The sequence below is a fragment of the Canis lupus genome, chromosome 36 (assembly GCF_011100685.1).
Source record: "Canis lupus familiaris isolate Mischka breed German Shepherd chromosome 36, alternate assembly UU_Cfam_GSD_1.0, whole genome shotgun sequence".
Lineage (NCBI taxonomy): Eukaryota > Metazoa > Chordata > Mammalia > Carnivora > Canidae > Canis > Canis lupus.
Window position 1 is genome coordinate 6,004,980 of NC_049257.1, and position 22,923 is coordinate 6,027,902.

The following is a 22,923-nucleotide window of genomic DNA, read 5'->3' on the forward strand; positions in this document are numbered from 1 at the left end:
CTCTTTATACCATTTTCTTAAAGTCTTTTTCATTACCTGAATACACTCATAAACCCAGAACAAAGCAGTAAAGCCATTTGACATGCCCAAAATGGATGCATAAATGTGGTTATTTCTCAAGCGGTCTCTGTAATCTTTAGAACCCCACTAGTCTCTGTAGTCTTTAGAACCCCACTAAAAGGCGTAAATCTCGGGTCGTGGAGATTAAGTGAGTAAATATATGTAAAACTCAAAAAAGCAAGTACCTGGCACTCCTAGCTATGAAAATGACAGTCACAAAGTGTGTAAAACAAATATGGAAGAGAAGAGTGGGGCATAGAGATGAAAGGAATAAAAAAGCAAATATTTCTTACCCTGCATTTTTTCACAAACAAACCCATGACCTTCTTTTCCACAGTCTTCAAAATACCATTTTCCAGTGAAATGAAAATTAGGATTACTTGATAGCAAAGCACAGAGAGGAATATGTTTTTGAACTTCAGTGGTGTTATGACTTGGAATCTTTAAAAAGATACATGTTTTTTTAAAAAAGGGTAACATATAGCATTATTATAACACTGACATTTTTATTAAGGACAATTTAAAAAATTCAAACACTATTATTCCTGTATTTGCATTTAATAAACCTGTTCACAGATCACTTCATAACCTACAAAATAAATACTTGTTGTGATAGTAATTACATTAATGGAACACATGAAAATGATATGTAGTTACATTATTGAAAATTAGTATATTAATAACAGACTAATAAAAATTTATGCTTATAAAGTATACGGAGCAAAAAACAGTTTAATAAGTAAGTATTAAATAGGATCTCTTGCTAAAATGATTTCTAAAAAATAAATCTGAAAACTTACATTTATTACATCAAATGGAGACCAGTTAGAGTATGCCAAAGGCTTTCCATTTAGCCATTTTTCATAATTATCATTTTGTAACCCTATCCACACATTAGTGGTCTGGCCAAAAAGATTCATAGTAATGAAAGCTGAAAAATAGGAATATATTATTAAATTTAATACCATATAAACCATTTGGGTAATCATCAAATTCTATTTATAGCTATGATTTTATTTAAATGACAGCAAAACTTAATTATCTATCAATTGTAGGAATTTGTTACTTTGTTCTTATTAAGGTAATGCAGTCTCTTTCACTTTTGTTTCAGTATAAATTGACAGACATTAGCTGGCTAAACCTGGGATTTCGTCATATCATTAACAAAGCAATTTCCAGTGTTCATTCAATGCCTTTCTAAACAAAAGAGGATTTATCTCCTATACTTAAACTGAAGTATACAACTGCCTAAATATCAGATACAAGTGTACAGGTAAATCTAAAGGGATCTAAAACTGATAACCATGCAATTATAAAAGAATTTACCTCCACGATTGTTTTAGTCATGTTGAAATAAAGATCATAAATATGTTATTTTTTCCACTACTACTAGGGAGACAAGACTACAAAAATCAGCAGTTTATAAGCAATGCAATGCACTAACTTTTACAGATGTCATGATATAAACCTTGTAGGTCAAACTGAAATTTTATGTGTCATCAGAAACATAATACTTAAAATGTGGGTTTAGAAATGTTAGTATTTGGGGGGAACATTGTAATAAATATTTGAATAAGAATGGTTATTTTTGGCTGATTGAAATGTTGAGTACTCTACCTTGCTCCACCTCATTTTCAATGGCAACTAGAGTCCCGCCTTCTTCAACACAGAAATCTTGAGCGGATGTCCAGTTCTTCCAATCACTAGGGTCTTTGGGGATTTTCATCAAAAGGCACTTTTAAAAAATGTCCAAAAAAAACCCATTCATTTCCATATTTTTCAAAATGAATTAAAAACCTCCCAAAGACACTGAGGATCAACCTTTAGAATTCTTTATAATTTTCTGAAGCATAAATGACTAATTTTTTCTTTGAGCTGCTCCAAAAGTATGAAAGTAAAACAGAGGACCAGCTTTTAGGGCAAGTCATTATCTTGCATGCATTTGTATCAGGCAGGAACTGAAGCAAGGATGTGTTTTGTTATGCAGGATATCAGAACAATGTCTTCTGCTCAGTGAAAAATAATATTCTCTTTAAAAAGGAGCCCACCTGATTGCAAAGTGTATAGTGGTAGATTCAACTGTTAAAAATTCTGTAGGTAGAAATTAATAGTTTAGTTCGATTTTATTTACAAATACACTTCCTCACTTTAAGTGAGAGAGGAATACTGGGGAATCCAACCACATCAGGTATTTAAATTCACTGATTACTTTAGTTAGCGATGTGGTTTGTAAGTCAATGAGGAAAAGCCAGAAAAGAAAAAAATGAGCCCAACTGGAAGAGAAACAAGGGAGAGCCAAGGAAACCTAAGAAGGAGAAACAGAAGGGAGGGAGGCCAGTAATGGAACACAAAAAGAAGGCTGTGGAATTTGGCAGTGAAAGCTGATTGTTACTCATGAGAAAATAATGTCTGTGGCATAGCAGGGTTAGTCATTATGCGGTGAGAAATGGAACAGTAACGACTGGACAGGTCAGGTGGGGTTTAGACGTGACCCCCCCTCCCCACCAAAGCTCAGTTAAATTTAAACATATCAATAAGGCCAGGTGGAGTCAGAGGAGAGGGAGAGATAGAAAAGAAAGGCTATAGTGGATTAGGAGAAGTCAGGAGAGACTGTATGCAAAGGATGTTCCATGTGGAATATTTTTCTCAATGACCACAGGGAAACCTAGTCATTGATAGGTTAGATCTCAAGATTTTGCCTCTGAGAAAACTCAGTTACAAGATAATTCTAAGCTAGTGTGGAAGCCTACACTTGAGAGAGCATCCTTCCCTATCCTCCTTTGGAATGACATCTTTCCTCATCCTTTAATTTCTATATTTGTCAACCCCCAACCCTTCCCCACGGTCATCTTAAAAAGCAGAGAGGCTAAGTGTTGCTCTTCTTTGAACACCACAACAAAGAAGGTCCCCAGTAAATATTTATGGAACATAGTAAAAGCCAATAGACTCCTAAATAGTTGTCAAATGACATTCTCGGGCATTCTAGATTTAGTCCAATGGTCCTCAAAGGGGAGTATTCAGTAATGTCTGGAGACATTTTTGGTTGTCACAGCTCAAGGTGGGAGCTTTGCTGTTGGTGGGTAGGGTACAAGGATTCTGCCAAACATTCTATAACGCATAGGTCAATCCCCCCATAACAAAGAATTATCCAGCGCGAAATGTCAATTAGTGCCCAGGTAATTCTTTTTAGAACTTAATCCTGGTCATGTCACTCTTTAGTTTAAAACTACTAGGGAAAAAAAAAAAAAAACTACTAGGGATTTTCAATAAGTAAGTATAAGTAAGTAAGTAAGTTAAATAAATAACAAGTAGGGATTGTCCACTGTTTTTAGAACAAAACCAGAAATCCTAATGTAGCCTGAAGTTGATTTACCAATTAAGAGAGGAAGTACATTTTCAATTCTTCTGGTCCTCTTTGACTTGTTTGCTTCACAAAGAAACAGAATTGGCTTTAAAGGATTTTAATTTTATAACAACTATTCTTTTATCTATTTCCTTTCATTTTGTCTCTTTTCTCTAATTACAAATTCCAAAGAGTGGCACACACTAATTATTAGGCAGTCTTATCATTTAATGTGAATTCACCTTGTGTTCAGATAGTCACTAATGAACCATTTGTAAATACCAATGAACCTCACTGGTTTAGTTAGCTCAATAAATCTTTCCAGAAAACACACACATATGCCCCCCATCACACCCTCCTACTCCCCCTTCCCCCACATTTGTCTCAGCCAAGGTTTACTAGCTTAACTATTTCCCATTACCACAACTTCATTGTTTCTAAAAAAAACCAAACAAACCCAAAAACATATTTACTGGTATAGTTCAAAATGGTGTCATTAGTAATTAAAGCAAAGCAGTACGATGAAGTATAGCACTCTTAATTTTAAATTGTTTATTTACTTACTAATTTGCAAAATGTGATCAAGTTTAATGCCTCTCTTATTATTGCTGTGAATTAAGGATATCCTACTGTATTACAAATGAGTTTTGCATAAAAATTCTTTTTTTGTCTCAAAGTCATTTCCGGCTCAAAATTTGAAAATGGAATTTATGACCTTTCCCCCAAACTTGGTTCTTTTCCAGTGTTCTTACTGATGTTGAAAGTCAGCCATGTATTTATATAAGCCTGAAACCTGGGAGTCTCCTCACCTTCCCACTCCATCCCCTTTTCAATGACATCCCATTTCTCAGAGTGGAGATCCCCATTCTTTCCATTCCTGCCACCTCACAGGCTCTGCCTTCACTACTACTTCTCTCTTGCCTGGACTTTTATAACAGCTTCCCAACCAGTCTTCAAACCTTCCTCATCCTTGCCTTCCTCCAGTCTGTCTTTGCCATTGTAGCATGAATGATTCTGTTAAAAACTCAGTCCTGATCATATCCTTCTTTAGTTAAAACTCTTGAGGAGTTTCCTATTGTTCTTAGGATAAAAACCAGAAACTCTTTTTCATCTCACTTTTCACACTCTTTTCACACTTTTCACACATCTCACTTTCACACTCTATGCTTCCTTTAGTTTCTTTGATAGATCATATTCCCTCTCACCACAGGACCTTAGCACATCCTGTAACCCCTGCTTTTAATGCTTCCTGTCTTTCTGAACACTTCATCCAGGTTCTCCTATTATATGCTTTTAGAGAACCGTGTATCTCCCTTTCATCACACGTGTCACAGTTATAAAGTAGTTATACTCCTGATTGATGACTAATGTTTGTTCCCTCTCTAGTCTGAAAGCTACCAAACAGAAGGGATTATGTTTGTTTTTCCTCACCATCAAATTACCAATGTCCAACATTAAATGAATGAATGAATAAAGTGTTAATAATATGGATACTTTTTTTTGTTGTTTTCTAGAAAAGAAGAGAGTGTTTTTTAAAGGAAAAACTATGTTGTGCATGAAATCAAATTTTGGCTAATCCCAAACTAGATGTACAAAGCAGCCATTAGCACTCAATCGAGATCCTTGTATAAAAATGTGTGAGTAAAGCATAAGAGTTAACCTAATAACCCATAACCATATGCACACTTAGAATTTTTTCTGCCTCCAGCCCTGCTGTGACAGGTATCTTAGATGACTCACTCTTCTAGGGGTTGTCCCAGGTCAGGACTCATATATCATCAAACGCAAAAGAAATAATTTATGAAACATTTAGAAAAGATGTTTAACTTCTGGTATCTCAGTTTTAAAACTCTTAAAGGTGGATAATTAGTCAACCAAATAGGTTTCTTCTTAGAAAAAAAAATTAGCCCTAGGAAATTGACAAACAAGAAGCAAAATTTAGTGGGACATAACATACTGATGCTCATTTAGAACTGTGACATGAATAATGTCTGTCATGGCCACCTCCCAGTTTTCCTCTGTAACTTTGTTAATCAGGGGAGCCATCCCCACGGGGCTCTCCTCCTCTTCATTATCAATACTTCTATTACCAGTTTTTCTAATGATCTGATAAGCCCACTTATTCCAAGGTATAGATGACAGATGAGGCAAATCTCAGAAATATTTCCCTTAAAAAAATAGAGTCAAGGCAAAGGAGTGAGACTCCAAGGGTGGGATTTTAACCATTTCTATGCAAGGGAAGGTGTGATAGGTGGGGACACTTGGAGACCCCTGTAATCTCACTCTGTGAAAGATCATTTTTTTCAGGTGGCCTGCTGTGACAGTATATATTAGTCAAATCCTCTGAACGATTCAAAGACTAAATTGTGCAACTGCTGCATTGCTGGGCAAATATTGGCTGCATATTAGAATAACTGAGGGACCTTTTAAAAAACAACTGGAATGTAGATCTAATGCAGATCAATTAAATCAGAATCTTTAGGATGTCTCCTGCATCTTGACATTTTTAAAAAGCTCACATGGTGATTCTAAATATTTGATCAGGGCTGTGAACCACTAATCTAGCTGCTAGTTATCAATAAAGATTTTTTAAATTTTTGAACTACGCAGGATGTTTTAATCCTGCTCCAATACTGCTTCAGAACACCTTTCTTCCCTCGGGTATGTGTTTGTGCTTTACTCATACCCCTTTCTATTAGTTTCAGAGGAGGCATTCATTTGCTCTCTTGCCCTCAATCCGCTCCACCATCACTGCTCCCAGGCCTCTATACACACACAGTCAGTATGTTTACACAGGATTGAACATGGACTGGAGTTAAGTTGTGCAGATAAAGAAGTTTGGGGAGAGGGTAATAGCTAAGGCCTAAATCAAAAGCAACCATTGAAAATTTTTAAGAATTATTTCTCTAATACCAAGGATTTGATATGCTGCTAACTTCCTTAAAATATCCTCTTTTATACATGAGAGTAATTATGATTAGTAACTAGAACAGTTGTATTCATACTTGGGGTCGCTCACTGTCTGCATTAAAAGTGTGATTTTGAGACAACATAGGCATTCCTCTGTGGCCGTTCTATACAGAAGCACTCCAGGATGCACCTGTTTTAATAGTTGCAAAGTACAAAAATTAACTAAGAAATAGACCACAACTTTAATATAAGAGCTAAAACTCTAAACCTTTTAGAAGAAACATAAGAAGTAAATTTTTATGTCCTTGGTTTGGCTACCTGTTCTTAGATATGGCACCAAAAGCATGAATAACAAAAGAAAAATGAGATAAATTGGATTTCATTAAAATTAAAACTTTTATACATCAAAGGACATTAGAAAAGGCAACCTATGGAATGGGAGAAAACATGTATCTGATAGGAGCTTAACATTTAGAATATATAAAGAACTCTGGCAACTCAACAATAAAAAGGCAAATAACCCAAATAAAACTGGGCAAAGGACTTGAATAAATATTATTCCAAAGATAGTCTATAGATGGCCAATAAGCACATGAGAAAATTAGCCATTAGGGAAATGTAAATCAAACCAGAATTAGATAACACTAGACAGGCACTAGGATGGAAATAATTAAAACTATAGATAATAACCTATGTTGTTAAAGATGTGGAGAAGGGGGCCTGAGTGGCTCAGTCAGTTAAGCATCTGCCTTTGGCTCAGGTTGTGACCCTGGGGTCCTAGGATCGAGCCCTGTGTTGGGCTCCCAGCTCAGTGAGAAGTCTGCTTCTTCCTCTGCCTCTCCCCCTGTTTGTACTCTCTCTCTCTCTCTCAAATAAATAAATAAAATATAAAAAATGTGGAGAAATTGCTAGCATATACTGCTGGTAGGCTTGTAAAATGGTTCAGCCATGTGAAAAACAGTTTACTGGTTCCTCAAAAAGTTAAACATAGAATTGGTATATGATGTAGTAATTCCATTCTTAGGCATATACCCAAATGAAGGGAAAACAGGAACTCCAGAAGATACCTGTATGCCAATGTTCACTGCAGATTTATTTACAATAACCAAAAAAGTGGAAACAACCCAAGTCTATCAACAGATGAATGGAAAAAACAAAATGTGGTGTGGAATATTATTCAGTCATAAGAAGGATGAAGTTCTGATACATGCTGTAATATGGATAAACTTTGAAAACATTATGCAGAGCGAAATAAGCCAGAAACAAAAGGACAAATATTGTGTTAATCCACTTATATGAACTATCTAGACAGGCAAATTCACAGAGACAGGAAATAATTCACCATGGGCTGGAGGGATGGGGAATAGTGGGTAGTTGTTTAATAGTTACAGAGTTTCTGTTTGGGATGATAAGCTTTGGAAATAAAGGGGATGGCTGAACAACATTGTGAATGTAATTAATTCCACTGAATTGTATACTTAAAAATGGTTAAAATGGCATGTTTTATTTTAAATATATTTTACCACAGTAGAATAGCTTAAAAAAGAACTAATTGTCAAAGGTTTTAATTCAAGACTTAGTAATACTCAGTGTTCTACTAAATACTTGCTATGTTTTTTTATATTGAAATGTATAACTGGTAGATTTTAAAGTATGGGGAAATAGGAATCAGAGAGAAAATATTAACTATTAAAAATGTACCTCCATACCATATAAAGTCTTAGAAAACGACTATATTTTAGAAGATATCTCACAGTGCCACTAGATTGTGTCATGGGGCTAAATTGATCTGGTAATCCTTAAATTCTTATATGAAGTGGCAACTACAGGAAAGAGACAAACACTACCAGACTCAAGGTCAGAAAAACTGAGGTTGATTCTCAACCTGACATTTATTTGCTATTAAGTTTCAGGAAAAGCACACAATGTGACTAGTCTTGCTCTTCTCAGATATAAGATGGGATAACAGTTTTGTGCATTTAAAAAATTCAATAAAACTATATATATATAATTACCCAGCAAAAACTCTTGGCCACAAGGTGCAAGAAACTCAAATGTTCATCACTGGGCGAGTGGAAAAACAAAATACGGTATATACATATAATGGAATATTATTCAGTCTCAAAAAGGAAGGAAATTCTGACACATGCTTTAACATGGATAAACTTGGGGGACAATCTGCTTAGTGAAATAAACCAGTCACAAAAGGACAAATAACGTATGATTCCACTTATCCACAGTATCTGAAGTAGTCAAATTAATAGAAACAGAAAGTAGAATGGTGGTTACCAGGGGTTGGGGGAGAGGAAACAAGGGGTTGTTCTTTTTTGGATTTAGGGTTTCAGTTTTATAAGATAAAAAGGATCTGCAGATTCATTTCTTAACAATGTGAATATACTTAACACTATTGCACTATGCACTTAAAAATGGTTAAGATGGTAAATTCCATATTAGGTGAATTTTTACCACAATTAAAAAAATCAGTGCCATATATGTAGTAGGTGCTCAACAAATACAGGTAAAAAATCCAAATGGCCTCATATCACAAATTAACAATGAGATGATCACAAAAAAGCCTCGGTGTCCAACGAAAGATGAATGGATAAAGAAGATGTGGTTTATGTATACAATGGAATATTACTCAGCTATTAGAAATGACAAATACCCACCATTTGCTTCAACGTGGATGGAACTGGAGGGTATTATGCTGAGTGAAGTAAGTCAGTCGGAGAAGGACAAACACTATATGTTCTCATTCATTTGGGGAATATAAATAATAGTGAAAGGGAAAATAAGGGAAGGGAGAAGAAATGTGTGGGAAATATCAGAAAGGGAGACAGAACGTTAAGACTGCTAACTCTGGGAAACGAACTAGGGGTGGTAGAAGGGGAGGAGGGCGGGGGGTGGGAGTGAATGGGTGACGGGCACTGGGTGTTATTCTGTATGTTAGTAAATTGAACACCAATAAAAAAAAGTAAATAAATAAAAAAAAAAAAAGAGAAGGCTCTGCCAAATATAACTGAACATACAGATTGATAACTGGCTGTCCACAATTAAAGAGCAATTTCATATGAACATATTAAATTATGACACAGTTTGGGTTTTTCCATTATCAAAGAATGAAACATTTATAATTTGGGATGCATTTTAATTACTTCCACCTAAGGCCTATAAAGTTATTTCATTATGAAACATAAAGAGTGGAGGGTCTTAATTGGAGGCAGTATCAGAAATAATAAATCTGGTTTACAATATCCCCAATGGCAATTTAAAAAAAAATTTCAATTCTGCATAGAAGCACCAGCTTTATGAGGCTCAAGATGACATTGACTGAGTTATGTTATTAGTGGGTCAATTCACAAGGCGGGCGGAGCTCTATGTCTGCTCCAGGCAGGGAAGACACAAAAGAAGGAGAAGATGGAGTCTGTACCCTCTGCAGTTGACAGCTCATTTGAGGGCAGGGCCTAGTTACACACGCTCGCATGCATCACGCCTAATGAAACAGTCACACGGCACAATGAATGACTGTGTCAATAGCAAAAACTGAGTATACAAATGAAGGGTGATGCCAAGGCTGTTTATTCCAAGAGGTTTGCCCATACATTGAAAACTGAAATCTCTTGAAAGTAGTGACAATAAAATTCCAGGTCCCAATGGACAACTTCTGGTTTTTCAAAGCCACACCTACCGTTTGATTTTGTTCTAAAATAAACATCTACAAAACAGCAACAAAGGCAGCTTTTTGAAAATGAGTTTACCTTATAGTTAAAATATAACCATCCTTTGGGACATGTTCCATGTTGTTTTGGGGTATCTTTCTCTTTTTCTATGACCCAAATCTTCTTTCGCTTACAGATGCCAGGCAAAGAAACTGAACACTCTTCACTAGCCCAGAGTCCTGGAGGAGTAAATGGGTTAGACATGACCTGAAACAATGGAAACTCTTTGTAGGCATTCTTTATCACATTTTTATGACTGCTAATGATTTATCATAGTTTTTTTTAAAATCTAGAAATTGAACTAAACTGGTAATTGTAGAGTTCTCTGGTGACCAGAGCAAACTGAGCAGGGGTACCAAATCAGTAATTCTAATTCAAGAATGTAGAAATTTTGCAAATGCAGAAAAACAAAAACAAAACCAGAAAAAAAAAAAAAAAACCCAAACCCCAACTAATTAAAATACTACAATTGAAATCACAAAACTGATTAAAGTTCTTATAATATTTGGTTTGGTTAACAAAAAAATGTAGACTCATATTTTTGTTTTAGAATATTCAGCTTCGGTATAAAGAGAAAAAAGATTCTAAAACAATAGATCATTTCTAATTTATAATTTTTTAGAAAATATGTAATCTTGAAAAATTAACTCAGTAACTTCTAAGAAAGAAGCACTTTCAACACTGACCCTTAAAAAAACAGGCACACATAGACATGCCCTCGGGAAGATATATCCCAAAGTCCTTAGCCCCCTGGAAAATGTATTTTAATTTAGAAGAGCTATATTTTTCAGAGTAAAGGTTATAGAATGCATTTCATTAGCATTCAAGTTATAAATCCCAGAATAGTGCAAGGATGCGTGTAAATTGCAAAGGCAGTTTCAGTTTTCTAGTGTGAGGGATATAAGCCAAAAAATGTTGGCATTTTGAAGGAGGGGCTAGAATGCTTTTTTTTTTTTTTTTTTTTAAGAATGCTATTTTCAAAGCAGAAAAGCTGCTAGTCTTCCAGAATTACAAAACAGCCTTTCTGTAGGCTGTTGTGACACCTGCTGGCAAGAGAGAGCTGATTAACAACGTGGTTTTTCCTTTCCTTTCTCTGAAAATACCCTTACACCAAGGATTGCTTTCTATGTTTATCCTTTTTCTGATTTGGGGCATAGGTTCCTTATGTTAAGTATTAGGAACATAATTACCTTTTATAGGATATAAAGAGTGGGATGGATATGAGTGGACAGTCAACCCAAATAACACTGTATGTATTTGACGAATTGAATTAAAATTTAAAAACCCATCTTAAAGGGTAAACTGTATTTCTCAAACAGTTTGGAGATCGTTGATGTTTTATGGCGAGAAGCAGTTAATGCCAGGTATTTAAAAAATACTGAATTCAATGAAAATTTTTCTTACATGGAAAAGTGAAGGGATGCCTGGGTGGCTCAGCAGTTGAGATCTGCCTTGGGCTCGGGTGTGATCCCATAATCCTGGGATCAAGTCCCGCATCGGGCTCCCTGCGGGAAGCCTGCTTCTCCCTCTGCCTATGTCTCCACCTCTTTCTCTGTGTCTCTCATGAATACATAAAAATTTTTAAAAATCTTTAAAAAATGGGAAAGTGGAAGTAAATTTCACAGGGTTTAAAAGTTCTGGCCAATTATAAACTGAATATTAAGAAGAGAGTTTAAAAATGGGCCCATATTGAAATTTTTTAGAGAGTAGTATTTGTCAGGCATATTTTTGACCAGTTTCATTGGGTCTATTTCTGGTGCTGTTTTGGTTCTTGAGGGATGACTTCTATGGTTGTAATTCATTTTCAAGAACATGAATGCATGGAATTAACTAACTATAGGAATGGCCATCCTTAAGACTAATGAAACTCAACATATTCAACTAAAAAAAGCAAGCCAGCCAAACAAAACTTTCTCACTGAACTAATGCAATGTAAAGGAGACATTAGCCTTCTGAAAATTATCAGTTTGTATTATAAACCCCAAAATGGATAAATATAATAACCTGTTATAGATGAAATGAAGCCACATCGTTGGCTCTGATTACTCATAGATCCTTCTCTTCTCTTGTCCCAATTCTGGTATATTACGGGTGCTCCATCATTCCAGCTGTAGGTAAATTAAGAATTTTAGGGTCTTCTTTTATTCCATATGTTCAATCTCCAACACCATTCTTGGAGTTCTGGGGTAATTTTTATTAAATTAAAAAGATACTCGGGTCTTTAGTTAGAAAAATGGAAATTTATAAATTAAAGACAATGTTTGAAGCCTATTTAACAAATTGATCACTAAGATCTAGTCCAATCATTCTGCAAATAAAACCTGTCAAACAAAATAAAATGCAAATTGATCTAGGTCCACACCGAAATTCATCATTGGCTCTTTCTTCTCGAAGTCCAATCCACCAATTTACACCATACTTTGATAGCTATTAAAAAAAAAAAAAAGAATATGTCAGCATTTATTCTACTTGTTTTCCCTTTTCAGTATTAAGATTAATGGGGTTGCTGTTAATAGCTTTCTATTCTTCACTATTTTACCCAATTATCTAAAGAAGAGTACACTAAGGCCTAGCATCTTGAGAGAACCTGAAACTATTATTTAAAAATATTCCCTCCTCATTATGAAGGGAAATTAGAATCAACTATTGAAAATCTTTCTTACAACTTTCCCTATGTATTTAAAAGTAAATTTTCTAACTCTCATAATAGAGCTTTACAAAATAATATTGTAAAGTAAAATAAGATGCAGACTCCTTTTTTTGATTAAAAATTTAGTGGTTTATCATCTCAGTGATTTATAGTTCACTGCATAAGTCACTCTGTTTGAAAAACAATTCAAAGCACAAAGACATCAATAGAAAAAAGATTTTGAATTTTTGGCATTAGTCTGATTGTTAAGCTTTTAAACAGTATTAGCACCCTCCCCATTTAAATAGACTCAATGTAGGACAAAGGAATACTACAAAACTACCAGTGTTTAACAACCAGAAAATCATTTTTGCATTTTACTAATTTTGTACCATTATTTATCATACAGATATCAGTACAATAAAGTATGAAATGAAACAGCATGTTCATGCATGTGTGCATGCACACACACATACATTACAGCAGATGTAATGCTGGACTTATGACCCAGGAAATTGAAATTCCCTCTTTAACTATAAAAGAGGAAGAAGCAGTAAGGATTTCCCTAAGACCTCTAAATCAATATACTTTATATGTATGCTGTGTGTGTGAAATGTAACTTAATTTTTAAGCTAAAAATTTGTTAATTTGAAAGCACTGTGTATTTAAATTTGCACTTCATTTCTTCTGTAAAAATTGGAAATACACGTTAAGATATATATTTTTTTCCATATGAATTTTGGGTCATCATACAACAGAACCTAAGAGTTCTCTAACATTTTAATTTATAAACAGGTATTTTTATTCCTTGAATAGTGTGGCTGTCTGCCATATCAGCAATTTGAGAATAATGCAAGATGGAACAACTATAATTTGGGGTCCCTGAGGTGTTATTTCATGGACATGTTCTTACATGCTGAATTTAGATTCCTATTGTCAGGCTTTGGAATGGATCCATTGAGACTGGCTGTGAACTCAGTGGGAGAACCACAACAATTTCATTCAATCTAAAGAGGTCTCATGTGCAACAATAGTGGAAATCATGGCCTGATCATTCACTGCCCCAATTAAGGACCTCTAAAGAGAAATTATAACTACATCTTAAGTGACATATTTATTGCCACCTCAATTATATCATGGTGATCCTCCACATGGCACATTACAACCTGTTGTGATGCAGAATAGAACCACAAGCTAGAAGGATGAGCTAGATGATATCTCAAGTGAAAAATCCATGGTGAAAAATAGATGTTGTAACTTTTAGCTTAGGTATCAAACCACAAAAATAGAAGACTTATTAATATTCTCTCAAATAAAGAAATGTAATATGACTACAGATTTCATAACATCAACCATACTTTGTTATAGTCATTATAGATAGAATCATATGGGAAAAATACTTATAAAAAATAAGATATAGCAATATCCAATATAATTTATGAAGTCATTGATCTATGAATTAATACAAGGAAGAGTAACCTGTCATATCAAAACCATGTTATTTTAAGGGTTAAAACACCATATTTTGGAGGATGACTCATAGCTTTAATATATTTTTGTTAAGAGTATTTAGACATGAAATTATAAAAATAAAAGTAAATTGCAATTTTGAAATGCAAATATTGCACAACACAGTATAGGAATGTTAGCCAAGTGGATTAATTGGGTAGTAGTTCATGTTAAAGAACTCCTAAAGTGCTTATGGCTTTTTATTTTTTGGGCATTAATCTAGCCAACAAGATGGCTTAAAAAAGAAGTACTCAAAAATTCACTCTCATCATGCCTGTGGTATTCTGTTATTCAAGGAGAAAATACTGACTAACCACTTTTCCAAGATAGAAACACTTTGTTTAAAAAAAATCTGCTTCAGATTTTTAAAATTTCATCCAGCTTTCTTTTTCAATAGTTCTTTTACTTCCCAACTAAATGTTATTTTTGTTTTTCACATTTCTGAGTTACTACTCTTTATAGGGAAACTATACAACAGATATGTAATACCAAAAATATTTAATTACTGGGCCACCTGGGTGGCTCAGTGGTTGAGCATCTGCCTTTGGCTTAGGTTGAGATCCCAGGGTCCTGCGATTGAGTCCTGGATCAAACTCCCAGCACAGAGCCTGCTTCTCTCTCTTCTTATGTCTCTGCCACTCTCACTCTTTGTTTCTCATGAATAAATGAATAAAATCTCTAAAAATTATATTTAATTACTATTCTGATTCTTCCTGCATTTATAGGACGAGAGTGCCACAAAAGTGAATTTTATGATCTCTACATATTTAGTTACTCATCCTGGAATAAAATAACTTCTGGACTGACTCATTCTAGTAGGACATTACATAGATATGGAATTTCTTACTGGTGAAGTGAAAATGGTCACTATAAATATCACTACTACCACCACCAAAGAGTGCATAACACAGCCATAGATTATGCGATAATAAGAATTGCTTTGGAAACTTAGAGCTTTCTTCTTTCTAAATTGATACCCTTTCCCTTAGTTCCCTTGTCCCTTTTTCATCTACACATTTTAAACAGTCCAGTAATTTTCTTTTGTAGCACAGCGGGATGTTAGATCAGTCAGCTGCCCGCCCATCATACTGACAAGGCATTCTGTATCAACATGGTCACAGGCTGGGTAACAATTTTGCCATGTAAGACACCACAAGGTTCACCTGGTTTGACATCACAACTAGATCTAGTCCTCAACTAGTATCATGGATGGCACTAGGTATGGCTTCTTAAACAGCTAAACACATGGGTTTTACTATTTCCTTCTTCGGGAGGTATTAACTCTGCCATCCCCACTGGCTTCCCAACCACTAATAATTGGGAGAGTGAATTCAGGGAAAGGTGAAGAGAAGAGACCTGCAGATATTCCTAGGAGACCTAAGCCCTGTTGGAAAGATCAAAGAAGTCTTTTATTGCTCATGCGTGAGACAGAGCTGCTGTTCTACTGCTAGCAGAAGGGTTTTAAATGACTCCGTAAGTCAGATGACCTGGGTTCACTTCCAGATTCCATCACTTAGCTGCTGTGTAAGTAACCAAGTTGCTTCACCTCTTTGGAGTTTTAGCTTCCTCAACTGTAAAATGTCCTAATAATAGACTTCCCACAGAAAGTCCTTGGAAAGATTAAATGGCATTAAATAGTAGTACTTAGCACAGTACCTGCTACGGTTACAATAAGTATTGGCTAAATATCAGTTCCAATTGAGACATGCACTTTGTCATGTCGATGGATGGATTGGTTTTCAGACAATTGATCTGATGTCTTGTTATTGCCACCAGGAGTCTGTTGTCTTGTTAAAGAAATAAATGTATTTTTCTGACATGTGGATGCTTAACATGGATTTGGCTTGAGTGTTCTATTTGTAGGAGAGAAAGGGTGGTAAAATAGCACACAAACCAGTAGTGGGGAATATCTCATTCTTGTGGTTAGTCTTCACTGAGTCTCTGTGGGACCGTGGGGTTGTCACCTAATCCCTCTGTTTTTCAGCTTTTTCCATTACAACTCAGTAATAGCCCTGACCTACCTGTACCTTGCAGGCTGTCTGTGCATCAAATAGGATTATAGAAATGGAAAAGCTCCATGAGCTGTAAGAGAAGACATTTCTCTTACATGCCAAGATGTTTTAAATATAGAGCTTCATTTTAACAATCAACTTACAAATATATGAAAAGATGATAGCTCAAGAAAGGATTCCTGGCGATCATGAAATAATGGTAAAAGGTTTTTTTCTTACTTTCAAAGGTTTCCTAGTAAAAATTCAGAATAAGTTTCTCTCTCTTAGTGTTCCCTTGATAATTTGTACATATTGCTCCCTTTTCACTTACTATTATTTCTAGCTTTTTAAAAACAGAGACTATATCTCATTTTTGTGTTCTTGACATTTTTATGACTTTGACAAATATCACAATGCCTGACACATACCTAATGCTCAATAAATGCTTGTTGGAGAAATACACTGAAAGTGTACACTATTCTTTGGCAGTCTGCTTCATTATTTAACAGGTTTTGCATGCTTTCTCTCCAATTAGCCTAGCTCCTCAAAGATTGCCCAAGTCTTTAACTTAAGTTGAAATGGAAAACCACTCCTTATTTTCTGAATATTGAGTCTTTATAGACTTAAAAGTATTATATTCTTGTAAGTAAAATTCAAAATTTTAAAACAGCCATGTACACACACATACACACACTGTTCAGGTACACTTTGTCCTTCATTTGTGCTTTATTTTCCTCCATGGCATTTATCTATTTATCTTTTCCTAAAATATTATGTAATGCTATGTACTTACATTGATTACGGTCTTTCTTCCCAGACTAGAGTATAAGACCCATGAGGGCAGGAATTTTGGTCTATTTTAATCACTGATAAAGCCCCAGCCCTTAGAAGAGTAGACTGAATAAATAGATATTGAATGATTGAATGAGCCTCACTAAAACAATAAAACTCTACTTACTCATAACTGTTGCTAGTAAAGAATGACAATAGTGAAATGATTGACCAACATGGTAAACTTGTGTTTCCATTATTTTCTCTTAATCCCTATAACAGGAAGACGATCAATTCTCAAAAATACATGGCTTTAAATGAAACTTAAATAAATGTCTGTAGTCAAATTTTAAAAAAATCCCCCCAAAGACAGAAGAAGGAGCTAAGCTCTGAATTTCTCATGGTTAATTGTATTCAAATACCGCTCTTATTTTGCTGTGGATAAATTCTTGTTCATGTGCAGAATGAATTGTGAGAATATCACCACGTAGCCAGACACAAACAAACTCAAAGGAGGGCCATTCTGCAGCATAGGTGTGAAAAAGATACTCAGCATCTTGATAAAAGAGCCAAGGTGCATCTGAAAAACAACAACAACAACAACAACACTGAAAACCAATGCAAATGATGCAAAAGCCATTGACTGATATAATGCAATTTAAATAGGATATACTATAATTTACCCCACAATTGTAATTTAGTCACTTAGCATTAAAAAAAAGTATGTGTGTGTGTGCCATATACATAAATAAGTATGTTTACATACATACAACTAAGTATATAATTTGCTTATTTTCCTTGGTTTATCTCATCTAAGAAAACTTCATTTGTATTGCAAGGTCTGGGATAAATACATATTTTAAATTCACATGTCATGAAAATAGTGTTGTTAGAATATTAACCTTTAATCATTTAAATACTTTTTATTAATTTGATTTTTAATTAGTTCTAGATTGACATAAGAAAAGAGAAGCTCAATTGGAAGACAGTAATAATACAGGAATGGTATATAATGGCATGTAATTAGATATTCAAGAACTGCCAGGAGAGTTCTTACCATACTGGTACCAGGGTGGAATCTTGGGTCTCACATCTGCAAAGTGAAAGCAGACAACCTTGAGTGACCTTTCTTCACAAGTGTACCATCTCTGAATTACTTCAGCTCTAAACACAGTATTTTGTACTTTGCCTTTTAAAATACCACTTAAAAACTAGGTACTTTGTCCTGTTTGAAGTATGGTTGGCTCTCACACTTGAAGAGGAGGCTCAAGAGAGGCCTCTGATCAAAGAAGAAAGGATGTGAACACTTGTCAAGGGCCTACTGTGCATCACACACTACGTTAGGTGCTTTCACCTATTCATTTGACAAATAATTTTGGTTGCTTGTAATGTCACAGTGACATTTCTTCCAGATAGTACTTGAAAAATACCGTATTCCACAATATAGTTGGTTACCCTAATTTCCTATTAACTAACTTAGTGTACTGCCCTGGTGTCACTTTTTTCTCATTCCCCCGTGGGGCATTCTTTGCTGAAGTAGTACAGTTTGGATCGTCATGATGGTTGTTGGTACTGCAGTCCAGGTGTTTAAATTTTAGATTTCTGTAACTCTTCACTTGGAAAAATTCTGTAGATTATTAGAAAGTAAACATATAGTAAAAATCTTATGTTTTTACCTCTTGGAATTTTGCATATCCATTCACGTTTGGAACTGCAGTGTAAGGGTAGCAATGTTTTATTTGCCTTATAAACAGCACAATTTCTTGCATCTTCTCCAAAATAAGTATTGTCTAAAAATGAAGAGACAACCTGCAGCAGATGAAGTTCATTATTTCTTAACGATGATCCCCCACAAAAAGTTTCAAAAGATCAAAACAGGCATCTCTGTAAATAAACCACAGTAGACTTGGAGGAAGCTTAAGAAATGTCTGGATAAGATTGCAATTAAAGGTTGCTTCATATTTGTGAAGAACAAGCTAACGAAACTAACATTTTTCCTTAAAGATGCTTTTTTTTTCTTAAAAGTAGGCAAGCTACTCCTTTCTCCAGAAGGAATAAATCAGAAGCAGGGTTCCTTCTGAACTTGTACTGTTTTCTCACTGGCCACAATAGGCTAGCCCTGGGACCTTGGGCAAACCTCTGGAAGGCTCTGATCTGTTAGATTTGGGTCTCATCTGTGATGTAGATTCTTTTGCATATACCCTGAGATTTTAGTCTTTAGTCACTAAATTTTAAGTTTTCACTAGCTTTTACTGGGAAACCATCCAAAGCTTTCCATGAATGGTCATTTAAGAGGGATATTAATAAAAATTCAATCTTATCAATGATTTAATGGCTACTTGACAGAAAAGTGGATGGACCACAGGTGAAACTGGAGTAAAAATTTGGAAAAAAGAGGATGTTTGAAACATTTATACGCCTCCTCAAACATGTACACAATCATACAACTCACCTAACGTAAAAATACATAAGCTCATATGTATTCAGACCATAGTGTGAGTTTGAACATTTGTTTTGTCCAAGTAGGGAGTGGTGATGAGGAACTCCATGCACTGCTTCATGGGTTTATCTCATTTATGCTGAACCAAATAGTCTACTCCTCTCTATTACTAATGAGATTGTTTTACTAAAACAAAAGGAAACATTCTCAGCCTCTACATACCACACTTCGTTTTCCAGGTGCCATATTGACTGTCATTTATGTAGCAGGTGGAGTCTGCTAAGATCCTTCCACTCGCTGGGCCTCAGTTTATCTGATAGCAAAATGGATGGGGCAGGTGATCTCTAAGGTCTCTTTTTACTCTCTGGTCCTGATACCCTTCTCAGAGACGCAGCACTATTTGTGTGTGTGTGTTTGTGTGTGTGTGTGTATGTTACATGTTTAACTAGCATGTCCTTATTATTTTTGTTTTCCACATACAGATTTCCACAGATCCTTTCCTTACTGCAAATTTTTTTCTAGTGGGGCTAGAGATTGTTCTTTTCTATTGATCTTTACTATTTCAAAGTTAGGCTGATGATATTTTGCCAACAAGAAGACATTATAACATCATGACTTTGGAGGCAGACAACCTGTGTACAAATTCTGGTTCTGTTATGCATTATTTTAGGAAAACTATTTAAGCATTCTAATAACCACTGCACTGAATCATTATAAGGGTGAAATGAGATCATGCAGCAGTGCATTCAACCAGTGGTAAGAATATAATTCGGGCTCAGTAAATAAGAGCTGCATTAAGTGCTCACTGCAGGCTTATGTTAGCCTCCTATTTCACAGGTATAACTGAATAATTTGATTTTGCATGTGCCCTCAGATGGATCTCATTTCAATCTGGGATACAGCTCCCATTTTTTCCCTATCATCTTAAGGAAAATATGAGGATTCCTCATTGCACCTGAAAAAAGAAGTAATAGTGAATTCCTTTTTTCCTTCACAGAGCTTTTTACAAGTATGAGGCTGAAAGAAAAGTAATTTTTTTTTCCTTCTAGATAACTTGCTCTGGTTGAGAAGGAGATGGTGTTTCTAAGGCTGGCATTTCTTTTAGAGATAAACTGAAATGGTTCTTTTCATTGTGATCTGGACAAGGGTCCCACATTCATATAATTAGGTGCCAAGCTAGAGAGGGAAGGTGAAGTAAAGAAAGCCTAATATTATTTTAAACAACAGTTGCTTCTTTCTCAAGACTCTTTACATGGAGAGATAGTTTGGGAGGGGGGTTGGAGATTTTTATTTATTTCCAGGATGAGATCCTATAGCTGGCCTCAAAACTATGTAGCTAGCAAAGGTTTCCCAGGACTTTGCAGAAATAACTCCTATGGTACCAGGATCTGGTGCAGTTTTTATCTGGGTCTGAGTCACAGGAAATATGGTCATTATTTCCAGGTTCCCTTGGTTGGTTTACCAAAGTGTTCCAGGGTCACCTGTTTTGAATTCATTTCCTTTTCTTCAGTTTGGAAAAACTTACAGGAGTCCCATCAGACCACTCCCAAGAGCCAGCATTCAGTGGGTTTCTTTTATTAAATCCAATCCAGAACTGCCTTTCTTCTGTCCTGTGAAAAAACAAAAACTTGGCTCTTCCTACTCAATTCACAACAAAATGTAAAAGGTTCAAGTAATATTTTAAAGTATTTATGTGCACAGGAAACAGCTGATGCTCCTGGCAGGATCGATCAAGTCAATGAACATTTACTGAATGTTTTCTGTATGCAAAATCTGAGCTATGGCTTCCTATTACTCTGGGCTTGTATGGTGTGCTCTTTGATGACATGCAGTTGGGGGAGAAGTGAACTCATATTCAGAACACTATTTTCTCATGTTTATAAGGGATGGCAGCACTTTTCAATCATATAAGAACACACGAAGGCAAGTTGGTAAGAAATTTGGAACATCTTTTCCCTAGAGGACTTTTTACTACTTTACTATACATTTACTACTTTCCTATGCTTTGATTTGTTGCTTTTTGGTCAAATGTTCATGTATTCTTTGAAGGTTAATTACCCACCACACCCTTTAATAAAAGGTACACAGCAGAGTTTGTATTTTGTTTTTTCAGATCCCAACATAATTTCATAGCAAATCAGTCTGAGGCACAGTAAATTAACTTCAGCATTCACCACTGGGTTAGACTTGGCGAGAAGCCCCACAGAGAATCATCTTTCCTCCTATTAGGCGGAGGACAAATACATCAAACCACAGAGTACTCAATAAATCAACCAATAAAGTCTAATTGTACAACGAACCATCTCACTAAGATAATATTCTGAGAATAATTTGGAGAATTAAAGATTTAAAAGATTCAGAAGTCATGACAGATGCTTTATTTTCGTTAGTGCAGTGAAGCAAGCTTATTCTGAAGCGTCCTTTTCTCAGATATGTGAGCTATTTTGCTTGAACAATACAAATGAAAGTAAAATGTGACTTAGAAATCCATGAGATCACTGGGGCCTGGCTGATGACTGCCATGATTACAATTTACAATTTACAAGGTTGTGGAGGGGGAGGATGCTGCCTTAAGGTTAAGCCAGGTACCTTCACATCAATATCACTCTCCTGCCTTAAGAACTTTTTATTCCTTTACTCACTGAATTCAGAGTTCTACATTTTTCCTGATACGTACTGGCTCCTAGATGATGAACTGGCATTAATTTTTCCTCATCAATTTCCTATAATTATATCATTTTTAATAATATAATAAATAATAAGATAGAAATAAAAAAGCAGTGCCATAACAAGGAGAAGCATGTATGCTACTATGAGAACTGGTTTATTTGCTATAATCAAGCATGAGATTGTGTTAAACTCCCTGGCAGTCTTGGTGCAAAGTAATATTATACAGCTTTTGTGATTAAGTGCTAAAGATTAATAATTTGGTAGATGCTTGGCATTAAGTTCTACAAGAAATTTCAAGTGTGAGAACTTATATAAATAGACATAATGATATTTGATCTTACAACAAATTTGGATGCAGTTTGCACATGGTTATTTCATATAGCAAACCTCCCTATACTCGATGTTTTGCAAAGAGCTTAAGTCACGAAGCAAAGTTACAACTTAGAACAATGGAGACTATCCTGCATCCCTTGAATCTGTGGCCCCACACCAGACTGTGGTCCACTTAGTCAGGAAGCTTCTTGAACTTTTCTTCAGTCTCAGAGAATCTGATTTTATCAGAAAGGGAGACAGAACATGAGAGACTCCTAACTCTGGGAAACGAACTAGGGGTGGTGGAAGGGGAGGTGGTTGGCAGGTGGGGGTGACTGGGTGACGGGCACTGAGGGGGCACTTGATGGGATGAGCACTGGGTGTTATTCTATATGTTGGCAAATGGAACACCAATAAAAAATAAAATTTATATAAAAGAATAAAAAATAATAAATTAAAAAAAAAGAGAGAATCTGATTTTAGTATATGTGCTGCCAAAGCGAGCACAGGTTCAGAGAATCTGACTCAGCAGTTCTGGTGTGAGACCAGAGGGCTCTGTGTCAAAATGT

The 22,923-nt window shown here is 35.4% G+C and overlaps 1 protein-coding gene across 1 annotated transcript in view; it reads right to left on the bottom strand.

Moving 5' to 3' along the window:
- Positions 1 to 22,923, bottom strand: part of PLA2R1 (phospholipase A2 receptor 1) — a 115,025-nt gene that overhangs the window by 14,916 nt on the left and 77,186 nt on the right. The window contains exons 14-23 of the mRNA XM_038584629.1: positions 20,898 to 20,982; positions 18,609 to 18,741; positions 17,990 to 18,025; positions 17,355 to 17,512; positions 12,395 to 12,459; positions 12,037 to 12,140; positions 10,072 to 10,211; positions 1,678 to 1,795; positions 861 to 991; positions 354 to 501 (exon numbers count right to left, since the gene is read on the bottom strand). Of these exons, the coding sequence (XP_038440557.1) occupies positions 354 to 501; positions 861 to 991; positions 1,678 to 1,795; positions 10,072 to 10,211; positions 12,037 to 12,140; positions 12,395 to 12,459; positions 17,355 to 17,512; positions 17,990 to 18,025; positions 18,609 to 18,741; positions 20,898 to 20,982 (1,118 nt within the window). The remainder of the gene's footprint in view (positions 1 to 353; positions 502 to 860; positions 992 to 1,677; positions 1,796 to 10,071; positions 10,212 to 12,036; positions 12,141 to 12,394; positions 12,460 to 17,354; positions 17,513 to 17,989; positions 18,026 to 18,608; positions 18,742 to 20,897; positions 20,983 to 22,923) is intronic.